The sequence below is a fragment of the Megalobrama amblycephala genome, linkage group LG14 (genome assembly GCF_018812025.1).
Source record: "Megalobrama amblycephala isolate DHTTF-2021 linkage group LG14, ASM1881202v1, whole genome shotgun sequence".
In the NCBI taxonomy this organism is placed as follows: Eukaryota; Metazoa; Chordata; class Actinopteri; order Cypriniformes; family Xenocyprididae; genus Megalobrama; species Megalobrama amblycephala.
The window spans coordinates 18315916-18337735 of NC_063057.1; the positions used below are offsets into that span (position 1 = coordinate 18315916).

Here is a 21820-nt window from a genome sequence, read left to right on the forward strand (position 1 = left end):
TTAAAAAATAAACAGATTTCAATATATGCTAAATTATCTATAATCATTTTAGTTTAACTGAGTGTGAAAAGTTATTGCATCAAAATATTATTTACTATATGTTGCTTAACTTCAATAATTTGCCTGTGCTTAAAGGCCCTTTCACACCAAGGATGATAACTATAATGATAATGATAACTTAAGATTTGATAATCGTTATAATTCTATGAGAATAGAGAAATCTATACCACAACTATAATGATAATGACATGGAGAAACAAATCACTTTCATAGCGATTTTTTTACAGCTTATGAACAATAAAAACATTGACATTCATCCTGCTTTAAAGAGATCGATCATTTAAAGCAGCAGATGACTGCAGTGTGATTATCATAAACAGAATGATATTGTGCATTGGTTAGGGCGCTAATAAAGTTATCATTATAGTTATCATTCTTGGTTTGAGCAAGCCTTAATAATGCACAACATAAAGGATTCCCACTTCCTGTTTGTGTTGATCATGATCTCTAATGTCGCATTCCATTCAGCTCGAAATGTTGGAATTTCCTACCTAGAATTTTTCTACCCAATAGAATTCCACTAAAATTCTGACTTCTTCACATGCATAAATTCACAACTCCGATTTCATCAAGGTGAGAAGTTTGATGTCAAGCTAACATGGTGGCACCCAGGGAGCTTTACACAGTTCATGTTGAACATTTATGAACAATAGAATGCTACACATCTTGCGTCCAACTTTGAATGGAATGCAGCAAACGCCCCTCACAAATATAAAACACAAAGCCCAGTGTGTGAATTTGTGTGCATCAAAGTGTTTGTGCATATAAATATTCTGACCACGTCTAATTCTCTAGGAGTTTGTTGTGTATTAAACCCACATGTGTTTTGTAGCTCTCTTGGATGTGTAACAGTGTTGTGACCCGCTCCTCCTTGTACGGTGTGTGTTTGTGCAGACTGTGTGAATGTACAGAAGCTGAGGCCGAGATTATCCTGCAGCTGAAGAATGAGCTGAGAGAGAAGGAGCTGAAGCTGACTGATATCAGACTGGAGGCGTTAAGCTCCGCCCACCACCTTGACCAGATACGAGAGGCCATGAACCGCATGCAGGTACACGCACACGTATATTTGCTGACTCACTCCTGAGCCCTGCGGCATTATATGAATTTCTTGTGAATTCTAATACAGTGTCTTAGTGCAATTCGGTGATCTATCGAAAATCTGTTTTACATTGTAAACAGTGAAATGAGTAAGTATTACTTAAAGTTCATTGTAACTTAATAGAGAAAAAGTTAAGTGAACTCAGTACTGATTATATTAATCTGAACGCACCAGAGCTCTAGTTCCCAGCATGCTTTGCACCAAACTGCATATAATTGTTGAAATTAATTGTTATTTTGTGTGTTTTTGCATAGGATTAATATATATTTTAAATGTGTTCATGTTTAATCATCTTCTGTTATGTTGGGATTTATAGGGTTTGTGTTATGATGCATTTGTGGTTTGGTGGATGGACTGCATTATTTGTCGACTATGTATGCAGACAACTGCATAGCGATAGTCTTTTTGCTAGTTATATGCAAGTGTGCTATTGGGCTCATTTATAAAAGCTTCTTAAATGTCCTAATTGAACTAAGTCCTAATCCTGGCTTAATCTAAGCACTGTCTGTGAAACCAGGCCATTAAGTTCTACTTAATCTTGGAGTTTGTTAACTTTAAAAATTGAGGCAATCAGCTGCCTGAAAATGGTTGAGTTCTGCCAACTTGGGTTTACAGTGTGTTTTTGAAATAAATCTCTTAATGCTCACCAAGAATGCATTTATTTAATCAAAAATACAATAAAAAACATTTAGTTACACAGTGCCGTAGTTAAATTGTAATTACTCAAATAAGTACTGAGTACTATTAATTAACTACATGTACAGTACAGTCCAAAAGTTTGGAACCACTAAGATTTTTAATGTTTTTAAAATAAGTTTCATCTGCTCACCAAGGCTACATTTATTTAATTAAAAATACAGTAAAAAACAGTAATATTGTGAAATATTATTACAATTTAAAATAACTGTGTACTATTTAAACATATTTGACAAAGTAATTTATTCATGTGATGCAAAGCTGAATTTTCAGCATCGTTACTCCAGTCTTCAGTGTCACATGATCCTTCAGAAATCATTCTAATATGCTGATCTGCTGCTCAATAAACATTTATGATTATTTTCAATGTTGAAAACAGTTGTGTACTTTTTTTTTCAGGATTCCTTGATGAATAGAAAGTTCAAAAGAACAGCATTTATCTGAAATACAAAGCTTCTGTAGCATTATACACTATCGTTAAAAAGTTTGGGGTCAGTAAGAATTTTTATTTTTATTTTTTTGAAAAGAAATGAAAGAAATGAATACTTTTATTCAGCAAGGATGCATTAAATCAATCAAAAGTGGCAGTAAAGACATTTATAATGTTACAAAAGATTAGATTTCAGATAAACACTGTTCTTTTGAACTTTCTATTCATCAAATAATCCTGAAAAAAAATATTGTACACAATTATTTTGTACAATTGTACACATTAAATGTTTCTTGAGCAGCAGATCAGCATATTAGAATGATTTCTGAAGGATCATGTGACACTGAAGACTGGAGTAATGATGCTGAAAATTCAGCTTTGCCATCACAGGAATAAATTACTTTGTCAAATATATTCAAATAGAAAACAGTTATTTTAAATTGTAATAATATTTCACAATATTACTGTTTTTTACTGTATTTTTAATTAAATAAATGTAGCCTTGGTGAGCAGACGAAACTTCTTTTAAAAACATTAAAAATCTTAGTGGTTCCAAACTTTTGGACTGTACTGTACTTACTATAGAGTTACAGTTAGGGTTCGGGTTTGGTTTAGGGTTAGTTACTTGTAATTATGCATAATTTACTGTTATTACTATAGTAAGTACATGTAGTAATGTGTAACTATGGCACTAAAATAAAGTGTTACCAAAAACATTATTACAATTATTACAAAACGTATTACAATTTAAAATGACTGTTTTCTATTTTAGTATTATAGTATTATATTAAAATGTATATTAAAATATTATAATATTATATTAAAATGCCATTTATTGTTGTGATGGGAAAGCTGAATGTTTAGCATCATTACTTCAGTCTTCACATGATCCTTCAAAATCGGCATACCCTAATATGCTGATTTGGTGCTCAAGAAACATTTTTATAATTATCAATGTTGAAAAAAGTCGTTTCATTTAAATCATTTAAAGTCTGAAACAGAGTGATTGAATGACTAAGATCAAAGTAACTGTTGATAAAAGGGCCAAATTGCTCTAATTCCAAGATAAAACAACCAGACTGTGTTGTTCATAGTATCTGTCTGAGCTTTTCCTTAGCACCGTTTTGCCGAGCCTGGCACACAAGACTAATCTAAAGATTAAAGAAATCTTTAAACTAACTTCTCACAGTCATTAAAAGCCTTAGAAACAGTTTAGACAACAGAAAGCAAATCCTAATCTACTTAGTATGTCACAAAAGCTTATTTCAGTTTTAAGGTGTGTGGGAAAGTTACTTTTTTTCTGGTCACATAGTGATAGTATGTGTTATATAGTATAGTATATAGTATATATAGTATGTGTAGTATATATAGTATATATAGTATGTGTTGACTGCACATATATATCTGTTCAAATAGGGAAATGTAGTTTTATTGTAGCTATCATTGTAGTTTTGACATTACCTGTTTGATTGTTTGTTTTGTTTTATGTGCAGAATGAGATTGAGCTGCTGAAGGCGGAGAATGACAGACTCAAGTCCAGTGGCAACACCACACCTGCTGCTACTCCTGCTAAAACAGCCCGCCCCCCATCAGAAACCTCCAGCACGTCCTCCTCATCCTCACGGCAATCTCTGGGGCTGTCGCTAAACAACCTCAACATCACCGACACCATTATGTCAGGTCAGGCTTTGCTTCTTAATTTGCATGTGAAGTTATTTGGGGCTAACAATGTTTATCTGCAGCAATCAAAATGTCGCTTTAGCCGTGGTAACCTTGTTTTGGGGGATTGAGAAAAGTCTTTGGATCTTCTTCAGAGGTTAATATGTTATAGAAGTAGCTAGAATGACAATATGATGACATTAATGTAATGCATAAATCTGTTTGATTGCTGTACTCAGGCCAGTCAAATATAACAACATATACTGGACTCATTAACTGAAAAAAATTTTCATTATCATTATAGCTGTGGTGTGGGCTCTGCTATTGTCTTGAGAGATTTTTTAAAGCTTAATGTTAATAGTTTTTATTATAGTTTTCGTTCTTGTTGTGAAATAAACAGGCATTAAAGGGTTAGTTCACCCAAAAATGAAATTTCTGCCATTAATTACTCACCTTCATGTCGTTCTAAACCCGTAAGATCTTTGTCCATCTTCAGAACACAAATCTTGCGTTTACTACGTAAACTGCATCAAATTTGTGTTTCGAAGATGAACAAAGGTCTTACGGGTTTGGAATGACATGAGGGTGAGTAATTAATGGCAGAAATCTCATTTTTTGGTGAACTAACCTTTGAAGAACTGCAGTTTCTAATGACAAATACAACCAAATCACAACACAACCTGTCAAAGACACCCAAAATATCCAAACTTTTATGGAATCCTGGTAATGATTTTTTTTTTCCCCCTCAATGTTTTGATGATACATGGATAAACAGTGCTAAATTGGTGTTTCCTTGTGAGAATTGGTTCTATTTAGGATATGAAGTCACAATTAAAACCGTTGCAAGCAAACTTGATACATATAATCATTTCGCCGACCGAGTCCAGATAGATATTTTTCAGTCTGATGATTTTGTTTTCCACCATTGTGCTCAGCTCATGGACTGTAGTGTAGATTTGCATATGTCTGTATTATTGATGATTCTGGTGTGGCGCTGATGAAAATTCTGGCATGGGAAAGACCATTACACAGCTGTGCGGGAATAGAAAGAACGCAGCGAAGAGTGAAATGGCCTCTTTTCTGTAAGGGGGATTTGAATGGTGTGTCTGTGACCACGTTTTAGGGCGGGATGGCGAGGACTCGCTTGCTCTCCGGCTAATTAAAAGTAGTGACTTGTGCGCTCTCTCAGGACTTTGGGCTGCTTAATTGATGGAGAGATGTGTGGAGGAGCACTAGAGCGTGGGCAGACGTGTGGTGGAGGGACGTTATCGCTCCTCTGCAGAGCCTCTTGCAGGATGAATACAAAGCGCCTCCCTTCTGCCCATTCACCAAGCTCCTCGTACAAGGCCCATCAAAGCCGCACTCCTCCATCAACAGCCTTCTTCCTTTATTCAAAGCTCTGTTAAAACCAAACAGCTCAGCCCCGCAGACAACAAAGCTTAAAGCGGTCGGTGTTTAACTACAGTCAAAGCTGAACATTAGTGTCTCCGCTTGCTGAATTTGTCAGCGCTGAAAAGGTTCTTCTCCCACATTCAGTGACTCACTTGCCGATAAGTCTTTTGAGTTGCTCAGGCTTTGATATTTTTGTCACGCAGTGAGTTTGAAGTTTGTGTTTGTGTGCGTAGATATTCTGCTGGATGACGGCTATGAGGGCAACCTACGCAAAGAGGGCAGGAGCGTCCGTATAGTGGTCACCATCAACAGTGACTCCAACAAGACCAAGGTATAGAGTGATTTTAACTAATATCATCAGCTGTTTTGAAAAGAAACTACTAGTAAACAATACCTTACGAGCATAATTTCATATCCTCTCATCATCTAAGGCTATGCAGAAGAAGGTGTATCTGATTGGCTCCATTGGCGTCAGTGGCAAAACCAAGTGGGACGTGTTGGACGGAGTAATACGACGCTTGTTTAAGGTGCCGCTTTAGGCTTTCGCAAAATTGAATGTATATTTCAGTTGCAGTATTTCTGGTCTAACAGATTCATTTTCTTGCATTTAGGAGTATGTGTTCCGTGTGGACCCGTTGACCAGTCTGGGCCTGAATTCGGATAGTATAGTGTGCTACAGGATGGGGGATGTGGTCCGATCTCATGCTTCTGAGGTGCCTGAACTGTTGCCTTGTGGATATCTGGTGGGCGACAACAACGTAATCACAGTCAGTCTCAAAGGTGAGGAAACTCAAAAGGTTCTCAAAAGATGTAAAATGTGCAACGAAGATTTGAAGTAAGTCAAATGTCTTTCTGTTTATGTAGGTGTGAAGGAGGGTAGTATTGATGATTTGGTGTTTGATACACTGATCCCTAAACCCATCATTCAACGCTACTTGAACCTGCTGATGGAGCACCGTAGAATTATCTTGTCCGGTCCGAGTGGAACTGGCAAATCCTACCTAGCCACTAAACTAGCATACTACATCATCTCCAAGACTGGTCGAGAAGTAACCGACACTAACCTGGCGAGCTTCAACGTGGACCAGAAATCCAGCAAGGTATGTATTTCCATTCTGGGAAGCATTCATTTTAAGATGCGCCACTAGTGGCAACAAATGGAATTGCAAAAATATAAGTTTTAAAGGTGCCCTCGAATGAAAAATTGAATTTATCTTGGCATAGTTAAATAACAAGAGTTCAGTACATGGAAATGACATACAGTGAGTCTCAAACTCCATTGTTTCCTCCTTCTTATATAAATCTCATTTGTTTAAAAGACCTCAGAAGAACAGGCGAATCTCAACATAACACCGACTGTTACGTAACAGTCGGGGTGTACGCCCCCAATATTTGCATATGCCAGCCCACGTTTCCAACATTATAAAAGGCATTAGACAAGGGCAGCCAGTATTAACGTCTGGATGTGCACAACCAAATCATCAGACTAGGTAAGCAAGCAAGAACAATAGCGAAAAATGGCAGATGGCGCAATAATAACTGACATGATCCATGATAACATGATGTTTTTAGTGATATTTGAAAAACTGTCTTTCTAAATGTTTCATTAGCATGTTGCTAATGTACTGTTAAATGTGGTTAAAGTTACCATCGTTTCTTACTGTATTCACGGAGACAAGAGAGCCGTCGCTATTTTAATTTTTAAACACTTGCAGTCTGTATAATGCATAAACACAACTTCATTCTTTATAAATCTCTCCAACAGTGTAGCATTACCCGTTAGCCACGGAGCACTATCAAACTCATTCAAAATCAGAAGTAAACAATATAACAGTATACAATACTCACATAATCCGCCGCATGCATGACAAACACTTTGTAAAGATCCATTTTGAGGGTTATATTAGCTGTGTAAACTTTGTTTATGCACTGTTCAAGGCAAGCGCGAGCTCTGTGGGTGGAGAGCATGGGATTTAAAGGGGCCGCAGCATAAAATCGGCGTGTTTATAATGATGCCCCAAAATAGGCAGTTAAAAAAATTCATTAAAAAAAATCTATGGGGTATTTTGAGCTGCAACTTCACAGACACATTCAGGGGACACCTTAGACTTATATTACATCTTTTAAAAACATAATCTAGGGCACCATTAATAAAGGCATTGTAAGATTCCCCTCATTTGCTATTTTGGCTAACCAACATATAATCCCGCTCTTAACTTACACCATTCATCAATAGTTGTCAATATGCTCAAACAAAGAGCAATGTTTCGAAAGTGCCACAGACTGGGAAATTAACCTGTGAAAAAGTAATGACAAAGTTTTCAGATGTGTAATACAGATGTGCTTTGCTCAAAGCAGGATCTTCGACAGTACCTCTCTAGCCTGGCCGAGCAGTGCAACACAGAGGAGTGTGAGATCGAGCTGCCCACTGTAGTTATTCTGGATAACCTCCATCATATTGGCTCCCTCAGTGACATCTTCAATGGATTCCTCAACTGCAAATACCACAAATGGTGATGATTCCTATTATTTTCACAAATTCGAGAACTTTAAAAAAAAAAAATGTTTATTTAGATTTTATTTAAGAAATAAAGTACAAAAGTTTTGTGAATATTGTATGTATGTATATATATATATATATATATAAATATTGTATACAATATTGCAATATTGTATATATACACAACCCAAAGTTGTTTTTTTTGTTTGTTTTTTTTTAGTTTTAATACTTTTATTCATCAAGGACACATTAAATTGATCAGAAGTGAAATTAAAAATATTTAAATTTTAAAGCTGCTGTCCGCGATTTTTGGCCCTCTAGCGGTTAATAAACAGAACTGCACCCGTCTTGCAGAGGAACATTCTAGCCGGAGCTACTGTGTTTGTCTATGGCGAGTCACGCAGTTACTGTGATACTCTGTGGCGGGTCCTACCAGTCCGGTCTGAAATAGTCCGAATATAAACACTTATTATAAGTGTACCATAATGATTCAGGATAAAACAAAAACACGGTTTAGAAAATGGATTCATGTTGTATATTCTCATTATATAATTTTTGTAAATTTTTAACACAAAAAAAGTTGCGGACTGCAGCTTTAAATGATTCCCTTTAACTGTTTGTTCATCTGTTTTCAACTGTTTTCAGCATTGATAATAATATGTTTCTTGAGCACCAAATCAGCCTTTTAGAATGATTTCTGAAAGATCTGCATTTTGATAAAATAAATGCAGCTTTAGGAAGCATAAGAGACTTTCAAAAACATTAACAAATCTTAACGACCCCAAACTTTCGAACTGTAGTGTAGATACGACTGTGATTGTATACACAATAATGGTCATTGGTTTTATTGATTTTAGACAACAACTATGACCTAATAATAATAAAAAGGACATACATTTTTCAATTTTAAAATAATATTACATAAAAAAATGAATATAGCACCTGACATCTAAAATTAAGATTAATAGTTTTCCTCTATGGATGCTGCTTTGTCATGTATTTTAGCTGTATTGACCAATCAGGATCGAATACTGGACCTGTCAGTTTTATACACCACAGTATGACCCCCATTATAGTGTATCTGAAACTGAGCAAATGAATTGCATCTAATTATGTGCATCTGTCCCTTCCACAGTCCGTATGTCATAGGAACTATGAACCAGGGTGTGTCCTCATCTCCAAACTTGGAGTTGCATCACAACTTCAGGTACCGTGTTCAAACTCTATGCAGCAGTTGGTTATGAACAAGACAGCATCTGATGGTTGTTATTCTAGCCTCTCGCCACATGGGGGCGATCAATGATCGTATTTTGCATTTGTCACTGCCAGCATACAGTACATACACATAGTACAAAAACATACACTGATCTTTCCAGTCATGTTCTCAGTGTAATATCAAACCATCCACCCCTCAGGTGGGTGCTGTGTGCCAACCACACTGAGCCAGTGAAGGGCTTCCTGGGCCGATTCCTGAGGAGAAAACTGATTGAAACCGAGATTGATAAGAACATGCGCAGTAACGACCTCATCAAAATCATCGACTGGATCCCCAAAACCTGGCAACACCTCAATTCCTTCTTAGAGGCTCACAGCTCCTCAGACGTCACTATCGGTAATAAACACAACACACGAGCCAATTAAAATATTTGATTTGGTTATTTTGCCCAGAGATGTTTAATCACGTCGCTTCCAGGTCCACGGCTGTTCCTGTCCTGTCCGATGGATGCGGACGGCTCACGTGTGTGGTTTACCGACCTGTGGAACTATTCTCTAGTGCCATATCTACTGGAAGCAGTACGAGAAGGACTGCAGGTACACATTTAACCACACACACTCGTGTATTGTGGGTATTTCTCACAATTTATAGCTAAAGCCTTTTTTTATCTGCTCATTGCTCCAGCTGTATGGTAAGAGGGCGGCATGGGAGGACCCTTCCAAATGGGTGATTGACACCTACCCTTGGAGCTCCGCCTCCCTGCAGCATGAAGGCCAGTCACTGCTGCAGCTGCGGCCGGAGGACGTGGGCTATGATGGCTACACCTCCTCTAAAGACGGAGCCGCCTCCAAACAAGTATCTCAGAGCGACACAGAGGGAGACCCACTGGTAAAGACTGCTTCGTTTAGATATACACTAGCGTTCAAAAGTTTGGGGTCAGATCAAATGTACAGTAATACTGTGAAATAGTATTCTAGTTTAAAATAGCTGTTTTCTATTCTAAAATAATTTAATAATTCATTCATGTAATAGCAAAGCTGCATTTTCAGCAGCCATTACTCAGTCTTCTGTGTCACATGATCTTTCAGAACTCATTTTTTGTGGAAACTTTGATATATTTTTTCCCCGAATTCTTTGATAATAGAAAGTTCAAAAGAACAGCATTTATTTGAAATGAAAATCTTTTGACACGTTATAAACGTCTTTACTGCCACTTTTGATCAATTTAATGCATCCTTAGTGAATAAAAGTTTTTTTTTTTTAAAACGTACCCCAAACTTGTGAATGGTATTGTATACTGTAAATTATAAGATACTAAGGACTACAGTACTAAATCACTAGTCATGCAAAATAACTGGCTTTTTTCTACATAAACTTCAAACTGCCCAAGAGCAGCAAGGTGAAACATGGGCAATATTTGAGAAATGAATGCCAATTTTTCAGGTTACCATTTAAATGTGTATTTGTAAGGATAGCTGACGTGTGTTTTTAAATATACACATTCAAAAGGAGAAATCTGAAAAATTCTGCATAGAAACTATAAAGTCTACAGTGCTATCTAGATCAAACGCTCGCATATTCTTCCAAAATGTCCATGAATAATAAAGACTTGCGTTGGGGGGCGGGGGTTGCGATTAGGGATAGGGTTAGGGGGTAGAATATACAGTTTGTACAATATAGAAATCATTATGTCTATGGAAAAGTCCCCATAAAACATGAAAACGTGTGTGTGTGTGTGTGTGTGTGTGTGTGTGTGTGTGTGTGTGTGTGTGTGAGAAAGAGAGAGAATCAAAACAAATCAGTGGCCATAACTAATGTAAGAGTCTGAATGAGCACTACGAAATAAAGTCCTCTAGGTGGCAGCACTTACTACAAGCAACGGGACTTACTGTATTCATGAATGGACATGGGCAGAGCAAATGTCTTTGTAAATAATACACAAAACCATTTGTATGTAACTTGTTACATTCAGTTCAGTTGACAATGGATTTAGTAACACTTAAACACAGAAATTTCATAAACAAGGCCCAATATCAAAAAGCCATTGCCCTTTTTTATGAACATCTATTAGTGTTAATTTCATTGTAATAATATTATAATAATGACTGTGGCTCCCTGAGGTCACTGGCTTGCTTTGCCAAAAGGCTTTTAAACAAATATTATTGCGCTGTCTCATCTTGCTGTCTCCTCTCATTTCTTTTTTTTTTTTTTTCTTTTCTGAGAACAGACGTTCAGAGATTATAAGGTGACAACTGCTGTTTGTTTAAATATCAGTGATTAGTTTGAACTAGTTCAGTCTGATAACACTTGTGTTTGTAGATTTAAGGATTTTAAATGTTGTAGTGTTTCTCTCTATTGTGTCTTTTTGTGAATGATGAGGTAAAAATAATTCCTTCTATCTGTGTTTGTTCCAGTGTTTGTCTTTCTTTAGTTACATTCCAGATGTGTTAAACTAGTGTTACAATGGTCATTGATGTTTGTAAATGAGTGCTGTGTAAACACTATTAGTTTCGTGTTTGAACATCGCTAGTGTGGTTGTGTGAGTTCATTACTGTACAATTGTAGTAGTGTGTTGTTTGTTTGTTTGTTTGTTTGTTTGTTCAGCACAGACCAGTGTTGGGGAATGTTACGTTTCAAAGTAACATAGTACACTATTGCATGTGCCCTGATCAAAAGAACTTAAAGGATTCGTTCACTTTCAAATGAAAATTAGCCCAAGCTTTACTCACCCTCAAGCCATATACTAGGTATATATGACTTTCTGCTTTCTGATGAACACAATCAGAGAAATATTAATAATTATCCTGACGCATCCGAGGGCAGTGAGTGGGATCAACGAGTATGAGCTGAAGAAAGTGTTGCATCCACATCTATCCATCATAAATGTATTCCACACGGCTCTGGGGGGTTAATAAAGGCCTTCTGAAGCGAAACGATGCGTTTGTGTAAAAAGTTACGATGAAAGTGTAAACTGCCGTCGCATCAGTTACACTTTTTCTGTAAGTTGAATATGGAAGGCATAGTACGTAGCATAAGCGCTGAACTGCGAGAGTTTTACTCTTTCGCCATACGTTGAATATGGAAAGCGGTCTGGCGGAAGCTAGATATTTTTCTTCATAGCTTGTTAAATATGGATTTTTTTTTTTTTTTACACAAATGCATCGCTTCGCTTCAGAAGGCCTTTATTAAAGGATTAGTCCACTTTTAAATAAAATTTTCCTGATAATTTACTCACCCCCATGTCATCCAAGATGTTCATGTCTTTCTTTCTTCAGTTGAAAAGAAATTAAGGTTTTTGATGAAAACATTCCAGGATTTTTCTCCATATAGTGGACTTCAATGGCCTCCAGACGGCCACTTAAGCTGAGTTCAGACTGCACGATTTTCAAAGTAGTCGGGTCACTGTTCTTTTCACGCTGCATGACTATCTTGGCCAGCATTCAGTTGCTGCTGTGTTCAAACTGCACGATGGATCGGCGACAGAAGGTTTCACACTGCATGACTTTACAATAGGAAGAATCGCCGACAACTCTGTCTGTTTCACAACCAAACACACGCGAGATGTGACAAGGAAACAACGCGATATCACACATGCAAGACCGGAGTTCTCACGTGAGACTGGGATTGTTATTAAAAATGGTAGCCTGCAAGTAGCTTGCAATACGAATTGCCTGTGCGCTGATTTGCAGCGAAAACAAGAAAAAGAAAAGAAGAATATGGATGAGGAAATGGTTGGGGAGATGCGAGGAACAAGGATTGTGTGTTCTGCAACGAGAGTGGTCTATAACTCCTCCCCGAACTCCCCGTTGCTCTGTATCTTGCTCTCTCATTGGCTGTCGGTCATCGCCGATGTAGTTTTCAGTCAGAACACTTTTCACACAGCAGGATTTTGAATCGCCGACAGGTCCAGATATCTAGCATGCCAAATATCTCACAGGTGTCGGCAACTCGTCAGTGATTTTCTCAGGTCGGTGATTGTCACTCGCGTTAACAAGCACCGATTTGCCTGTGATTTCGGGCATTTGTTGGCGATTTTTCAAAACCTGTTGGGGCTCAAATCGCACAGTCTGAACTCGGCTTTACGAATGCGGTGCCAGTTTAGTTTTTTCCTTAAGTAGAATAGGGAAGGCGTAGGACATACGGCGTAAGCGTTTTGAGGAATACAGAAAGCAGAAGCACGTACAAGGTGTTAATTTGTGTTTATAAAGCTTATACACTCTAAAAAATGCTGGGTTAAAAACAACCCAAGTTGGGTTGAAAATGGACAAACCCAGCGATTGGGTTGTTTTAACCCAGCGGTTGGGTTAAATGTTTGCCCAAACCTGCTGGGTAGTTTTATTTAAACCAACTATTGTTTAAAAATTTCTATATGGCTAGCTTAAAATGAACCCAAAATAGTTGGGAAATTAAAAACCAGATGCAATTAGAGGCAACAATAATAGACAAAAGGTGAATGTTTATTAATAAGCTTTAATATTTTATTAATATAAATTTAATAGTTTATTAATATAAATTTATTAATAAGCAATTTAATAAATGTTTATTGTTTAATAATTATTCATTGAACATTAATAAATGTTCATTTCCAACATACTTTGGGTTAATTTTAATTTTTAAACAATAGTTGAGTTAAATAAAACTACCCAGCAGGTTGGGCAAACATTTAACCCTACCGCTGGGTTTGTCCATTTTCAACCCAACTTGGGTTGTTTTTAACCCAGCATTTTTTAGAGTGTACAGTTGTATTTTTTTTTTTTTTTTCGAAAATGACCGATCGTTTCACTAGATAAGACCCTTATTCCTCGTCTGGTATCGTTTAAAGTTCTTTGAAGCTGCACTGAAACTGTCATTTTGACCTTTAACCGTCTGGAGGCCATTGAAGTCCACTATAAAGAGAAAAATCCTGGAATGTTTTCATCAAAAACCTTCATTTCTTTTCGACTGAAGAAAGAAAGACATGAACATCTTGGATGACATGGGGGTGAATAAATTATCAGGAAAATTTTATTTAAAAGTGAACTAATCCTTTAACCCTCTGGAGCCGTGTGGAGTACGTTTATGATGGATGGATGTGGATAGAAGCACTTTCTTCAGCTCATAACTAATCCTTCAATTCAAAAAGATTCAGATTTTTAAATTTATTTAGTATTTTTATGGAAATCAAAGGAATAGTTCACCCAAAAATTTACTCCCCCTCAAGTTGTTCCAAACCTGTATAAATTTCTTTGTTCTGCTGAACACAAAGGAAGATATTTGGAAGAATGTTTGTAACCAAGCAGATCTCGCCCACATAGGAAAATAATACTATGGTAGTCAATGGGGGGCGAGATCTGCTTGGTTACAAACATTCTTCCAAATATCTTCCTTTGTGTATAGCAGAACAAAGAAATGTATACAATTTAAATAAATATATACATACATAAAATATATAAACTTTTCTAAAAAAAAAAAAAAAAAATTGTGCTTGTTACTCTTGAAAAGTAACTTAATTACACAAATGTGTTACTTGTAACATGTAACCCTGGCACTGACTGTTACACAGCAATATCGAGTAACATTTTCCGCATTGCAAACGTATATATTTTTCCTTCTCTGTCCATTAGATGAATATGCTGATGAGGCTACAGGAAGCTGCTAACTACTCCAGTGCCCAGAGCTGTGACAGCGACAGCGCCAGTCACCACGACGACCTGCTGGACTCCTCGTTGGAGTCTGCCCTCTAAGCCCCGCCCCATTAGAAGAGGAAGTCTTCTGATTGGTTTAAAACAGAGCAAAGGGCCCACAGGACTTGTGCTTACGCCTCCAGCGGTGAAAGGATGCAGAGTCCAGGATACGGCGAATGAAAAGGTGCTGGTGGCACACACGACACTGGCGGAAAAGTGTGTGTGCGCTTACATAATTATTAAAACAACAACTGGAATTTGAATTTGTTGGAGGTGATTCATTAGTTAAACATGTTTACAGAGGCAAGCGTTTATTTTAAATTAACTGAGGTGTAAAAACCTAAAGGGCAACATTCTGAATTCTGACCTCAGTCAACAAACCGGTGCTGCCGTGGTGCCAAAACCAACATGTGGTTTACATTCATCTCGCCAGCACCATTCATGAAAGGCCTCTAGCCAACAAGCACAAACGTGCGACGCGTCATTACCGCTACTGTGAAATCATACGCAAATTCGCAATCCTCCACCACTCGTTTCACTGCCAAGCGTTTAGTGACCTGCAGCACTGCAGCTTACACACCGTTCCATGCAGTACTCTTTTGTTCGAGCCCACGGCCGTGCGCGTAGTTGTTTTCTCCTCACCGCAGGTACGAGGCAACTGCTTGTAGGAGAGCGTACCAGCTTTGTGAAAAAGACCAGAAAATGGTGCTTTCTTGCTGCCTTAAATGTGCTGAGCTCTGAAGACATTTAAATGTGGTGCCGCTGTCCTTTTTCGCAGAAATGATGGCTTAGGGACAGAACCGCGATCAACCATTTTCCTAAAAATGCCACGTCCACATATTTTATTTTTGTTACAATTAGTGTTTTAGTGTAAAACACGCCATTATAAAACGGTCCAATTGTATAAAAGTAAAAAAAAAGATCTTTATGTAATCCCAGTTGAGCTGGGATCACTTGAATCGAGAGCACAAATCGCTTCGCTAGCATGCCGTTTTTACTTTGCTATATGTGTGTACGTGCACGCGGAAACGTTTTTCGCTCCCGTGCGCCGGTGTTCGTGTAGTCGAATTTCATTCATCCTTTATTTTGTTTGCTATGTGGGTTTTGCACAGTTGAAAAGGTGATTGTAAATATCCAAGTCTTGCACAGCCTCTTTAAAGATGCACTCTGCCCGCTCGGTATTGCGTTTCTGCTCTTCTAGTCTAGCATTACGCTCTTGTGATTTACTGAGAAAAAAAAAGCAAACCAGCAACCTGTCCAAACCTTATATGTCTTGTAATGACTGGTTATTATACAGAGCTCTAAACTGTACAGTGAGAGGTGAAGTGTTTTTCCAATTTCAGAAAACTTTAGTGTCAGTTTACTGTTCAAGGGCGCAAAATCATCCAAAGCGATTCACTGTTTTATCTTTGGAATGCATCAACCATATCGAACTTGCATTACACTGATACAATTCCTGTCTTGCAGCTTTCCAAAAAAAAAAAAAAAACACTGGCCCCTTTGGACATAAGCCACATTTAAAGACCCCATGAATGTTTTCCGACAACCAAAAGTTATTGCAGAACCCGACTGCCAAAAATGGCTGATATTTTCATTCTAAAGAGCATTTGTTTGGACAGAAATGTATATGCACCCTTAAATAAGGATAAGCCATCAATATTTATAGTCCATTATGATTGCAATATGTTTGAAAGAGAAATACTGTAAATTTTAAATGTGAATATCTGCATAAAGTTTTTTTTTTTTGTCAACTTTAAGGAGTACAAGAGCATATAAATGACCTCAAAACTAACAGACAAAAGCCACAGAACTCTTCATTTTGAATTCATGGGATTTTTAAAAATGCATGAATGTCATTGCACTAGATAACAAAATCAAAATAAACTTTTAACAAGGTTTTTTTTAAATAATGAAATGTTACAATGTTCAAAAATGAAGACAATAAATGGTTACCCCTCATTTTAAGGTGTACTTGTTACAATTATACAATTAAGTTCTGAGTAATATGAACTAACAACATGTACTTACTATAGGGTTAGGGTTTGGTTTAGCGTTAATTGCTTGTAATTATGCATCATTTACTGTTATTACTATAGTAAGTACATATAATGTGTAACAAGGCCACTGTAAAATAAAGGGCCCTATTTTAACAATCTAAGCGCATGGTTTGCAGACGTTTCCGAATCCACTTTTGCTAGTTTAAGGATGGGAAAATGGTTGGCCCGCCTGGTGCATGGTCTAAAAGGGTTGTCCCTATTCTCTTAATGAGTAATGGGTGTGTTTTGGGCGTAACGTGCAATAAACTAATCAGAGTCTCATCTCCTATTCCCTTTAAAAGCCAGTTGCACTCGCGCCATGGCGGATTTGCTATTTACATGGCGGAATTTGCAAACGGAAAAACGGAACGTTTCTCTTGCGAGGAAATGGATCTGTTCGTGCGCGAGGTTAAAGCGCGTGAGCAGACCATCTACGGGAAAAGCCAGATTCCACCAAAGCATTTTTATCTTGCATACAATAATAATCTTTTACATTGTAATCCTTCTATTTTTAATATTTGGCATGTTTGTGTGCTGCTGCACATCCCTGTGTGTGGAATAAGCATATGTGCGTTGTGCAGCCGCATATAGGCGCATATTACTAATGCGCTCTTTAAATAACAAAACAAATATTGCGCCATTGACTTTAAACCAGGTTTTAGTTGGTCAGTGGTGCAGTCTATTTCAGTCGCCTCAAAATAGCAACACGCCAACAACGCACCTGAACACAGCTCCTTTTCAGACCAGCACACCCATGGATGCACGAATGGGCGCAAATGCATTTGCTATTTAAACAACTAGCAAAAAAACACTGGAAAATCACTGCAAAAATTGGTTCATCACAAGCTTCATTTATAATGCAGATGCAAGTCTAATGCAATGGCATTCATACATAACAAGTGTGACTAAAGTGTCTGAATACCTTTTAGGTCCACTGTAAAATGGCTTACGATTTCCCAGAAATGTTACTGTGAAAGACTTTTCACTTGAGAATTTTTCAGAGTTTGCACATGTTTACAGCAACTAAGTCTCTGTTAGCTTGATGTACATGGTCAAGGAGGTACAAGGTGTTTCATACAAGGTGCTATAGGTGAATCATTGAAAAGCTTTGCGTCTCTGTCTTATATGGTCAGGCCTTTACCACATCCAGCTTCACCTTCTGACTCAAACTAAGTAACTCATTCTCACTGCCACAGTTTTGCAGGCTTTAACCTTTGATTCTTTCCAATCTACCTTTTTGTTGATTCAGGAAACGGCTTCTTTGATTCCTCAGCACTACAGCGGTGCTATGTATGTAACCTCCAAACTCTGTGACTCTGTGCCTGATGCTTTGCTTGTCAACCATTGTTCAGTGTAAAAGTACTCAACAGAAACATTTATAAGAAGTGCAGTAAAGGTTTCAAACTGCCTAATGGTCCCTAACCTCAAACACAAATAGTGATTGTCCATGGTACATCAGAAATCGTCTTTTAATTTTCTTCATGTTATGGCAAACACGTCTCTTGGTGAGAGCATAACATTGAACTACTTTGAAAATGTTTCTTTTCAGGTGGAACATTTGTTGGTAGATGTTTTATATTTTGTACATTTGTAAGTAACATATCATGTAAATAGAAAGAGACCACAATTTAATTCATCTGGGGGATTTTGTAGTCTTTGTAAAGCCCTAATAAATGGTATTTGGTGTCACCTGAGCATTGAGTGTTGATTCATTATTTATATATTTATCTAATAAATGATTTTTTAATTGTTTTGTCTTTTTTTTTAATCTGTCTTATATGTATGTGTCATATTTTGTCTGTTGCAAAGTACAATTTTAAATTCAGTTCAGTTTGATCAATAAATGATTCACTCATGAACCTCGTTGTGCCCTCTTGTGGTTCTGGAAGCAATAGCATCACGCCTGTGTTGTGGCCACAGCTCATTCTCATTTCATTACCATGAGTTAGACCACAGTAACTTTAAATACAGCTTTATACTTATGATAAAGTCTCAGGGTGTCTGATTTGTAATAACCCTACTGCACGCATTAGGAAAGCAATATTTAAAATAAACAATATAGGCAATAAAGCAGTTCCGGGTCTTGATTGGCATTATTCTGTTTCACTTCAGCAAATTATTTTGAGTTATTTTAAAGTGCTTCTTTTTTTCTCAAAGTTATGATCTTTCAATAACATTAATAGAACATTCCTTCAAAGTTATATGTCTTTATTGTTCATTGGATGTTTTTTCTGAAATGTTTTAGTTGGGCATTCATCTGCATTTTTAAATGTTAGCCTACTAGGCCTACTTTTTTCAGAATGTTCAGAGAACATTCAAAAGTATCAATTCCATATTGTTTGCAAAATGATAAAATAAAAGGTTCTTGGCTTGTTTTCGCCACAGAATTTAAAAAAAAAAATTAAGAGAATTGTGACTTTTTATCTTGCAATTCTGACTTTTTTTCCTCTTAAAATTGCAAGATATAAATTCGCAATTGCAAGTTATAAAGTCAGAATTGTGAGTTATAGTCAGAATTGCGAGATATACACTACCGTTCAAAAGTTTGGGATCGGTAAGATTTTTAATGTTTTTAAAAGAAGTTTCGTCTGCTCACCAAGATTGCATTTATTTAATTAAAAATACAGTAAAAACAGTAATATTGTGAAATATTATTACAATTTAAAATAACTGTTTTCTATTTGAATATAATATAAAATGTAATTTATTTCTGTGTTGGAAAAGCTGAATTTTCAGCATCATTACTCCAGTCTTCAGTGTCACATGATCCTTCAGAAATCATTTTAATATGCTGATTTGCTGCTCAAGAAACATTTATTATTATTATCAATGTTAAAAACAGTTGTATACTTTTTTTTCAGGATTCCTTGATGAATAGAAAGTTCAAAAGAACAGCATTTATCTGAAATACAAAGCTTCTGTAACATTATACACTACCGTTCAAAAGTTTGGGGTCAGTAAGAATTTTTATTTTTATTTTTTTGAGAAGAATTTAAAGAATTTTTTTTTTTCAGCAAGGATGCATTAAATCAATCAAAAGTGACAGTAAAGACATTTAAAATGTAACAACAGATTATATTTCAAATAAACGCTGTTCTTTTGAACTTTCTATTCATCAAAGAATCCTGAAAAAAATATTGTATACAAATATTTTGTACATCTGTGCACAATAAATGTTTCTTGAGCAGCAAATCAGCATATTAAAATGATTTCTTAAGGATCATGCACTGATAAAAATTATATGCTTGATTTACTTAAAAAATATAATGAATTCTTTTGCATAATTTTATTACGTAGATCTAACAAGACTAGTCTTTGTACAAACTACTTAATTTTTCTGTTTGTTGAAATAAAATTTGCACATAAAGTTAACTTAATTTTAGCATTCAAGACACATTGGACACATTCAAGAACAATTTTCACAACTTTTACAAAATCTTCACTCTGCAAAGTCTCTTTTTGTTAGGCGTTAGCCAGAAGATGGGTATATTCCCTTTATGGCATGCCCAAAACAGTTGTTTTTATTATTAAAACAACTTTAATTGTTGTTAGCAGGTCCTCAACCCAAGCACATGTTCTACACTTCACCACGATGGTAACCCCAAAACTATTAACATAACAGAAACTTTTAAATACCAACATAATAGAACAGTAAACATTAAAAAGTCTCTCCATTTTCTCATGTTGCTAAAAACTGCTTAAAATAACAGTTTATTTCAACATTTACACTCCTAGATCAGCCCCTTTGCAAAGCATGATGGGTTGTGAAAGTCTTGTTTGATTGAGTCCTGGTTGAGTTTACTTGATTGAAACATGTTATTTTAATATGAAAACATCAAGTTAAGTCAAAAAGTAATTGTTTTAAGTCAAATTAACATGAAGGAATTAAATTTGAACCAGAAACCTAATACAATGGTGTTGAATCAAAATAAGTTGTTTACATAAAGTGAACAGCATCAAAAAATCATTTTTTTGAGTGTGTGACACTGAAGACTGGAGTAATGATGATGAAAATTCAGCTTTGTCAACACAAGAATAAGTTACATTTTCAAATAGAAAACAGTTATTTTAAATTGTAATAATATTTCACAATATTACTGATTTTACTGTATTTTTAATTAAATAAATGCAGCCTTGGTGAGCAGACGAAACTTCTTTATAAAACATTAAAAATGTTACCGATCCCAAACTTTTAAACGGTAGTGTATACTCACAATTTTGACTTTTTTCGCGCAATTGTGAGTTTATAGCTGGCAATTTTGACTTAACTCGCAATTGTAAGTTTATATCAGGTAATACTGAGGAGGGGGGAAAAAAATCAGAATTTTGAGATATAAATTTACAATTGCAAGAAAAAAAAAGTCAGAATTGTGAGAAAAAAAAATTTCAATGACCTTTTTTATTTTTCATGCAGTGGCTAAAGCAAGCTTCCATATTTTCCTTTAATATTCGCATTACCAAGAAAAAAACATTTTTAAAACATTTTTTAAAAACTCAATGTTCAGAGAAAATTCAGAAATGTTTTCATTATATAATATAATGGGAATGTTAACAAAATGTTCTTAGAACATATATTGCTCTTTCACATCAAAATCAAATACTTCCCTACTATATAGTATGCGAAAAACATATGCTACAGAGTAGTATATGAATACATATTTGGAAAACAGTAGGAGAAAAATCCCTGGATGACCTACTACTGCCGAGATTCTGAAGTGCACATTCGCTGGACATTTTATTTGTTATCACAGCATTTTTTCTTCTGTCAAATCAGCTTAATTAATGTGGTTCAGAGAACATAATATTTTGAGTTTCTGTTAATTAAATCTATTGCCTTCATTATATTAACTCAAATTTTTAAATTTCAATAAACTCAAAATTTTAAGGCAACCAGGTAACTTACTTTTTTTTAAGTTAAACAAACAGTTCTTTTATACAGTGTATGCCATGAGGCCCTGGGAGAGGATTTATGAATGACAGTGAAGTGACGCTGGTAGGTCACGTGACAGTAACAACATGTTATTACTACCCATATTCATTCACTATATAGAACATACTTTTTTAACAGT

The 21820-nt window shown here is 36.1% G+C and overlaps 1 protein-coding gene across 27 annotated transcripts in view; it reads left to right on the forward strand.

Annotated features, from left to right (window-relative positions):
- nav3 (neuron navigator 3) overlaps positions 1 to 18445 on the forward strand; it is a 387003-nt gene extending 368558 nt beyond the window's left edge. For 20 of the 27 annotated variants that reach the window (XM_048155140.1, XM_048155118.1, XM_048155120.1 and 17 more), the window contains 12 exons: positions 955 to 1108; positions 3779 to 3965; positions 5570 to 5667; positions 5768 to 5863; positions 5948 to 6116; positions 6201 to 6436; positions 7692 to 7849; positions 8972 to 9043; positions 9252 to 9448; positions 9530 to 9648; positions 9737 to 9940; positions 14656 to 18445. In XM_048155140.1, the coding sequence (XP_048011097.1) occupies positions 955 to 1108; positions 3779 to 3965; positions 5570 to 5667; positions 5768 to 5863; positions 5948 to 6116; positions 6201 to 6436; positions 7692 to 7849; positions 8972 to 9043; positions 9252 to 9448; positions 9530 to 9648; positions 9737 to 9940; positions 14656 to 14775 (1810 nt within the window). In that variant the 3' untranslated portion in view covers positions 14776 to 18445. The remainder of the gene's footprint in view (positions 1 to 954; positions 1109 to 3778; positions 3966 to 5569; positions 5668 to 5767; positions 5864 to 5947; positions 6117 to 6200; positions 6437 to 7691; positions 7850 to 8971; positions 9044 to 9251; positions 9449 to 9529; positions 9649 to 9736; positions 9941 to 14655) is intronic. The other 7 variants (XM_048155119.1, XM_048155124.1, XM_048155133.1 and 4 more) reach the window with 1 other exon arrangement.
- The last annotated feature ends 3375 nt before the right edge of the window (positions 18446 to 21820 follow it).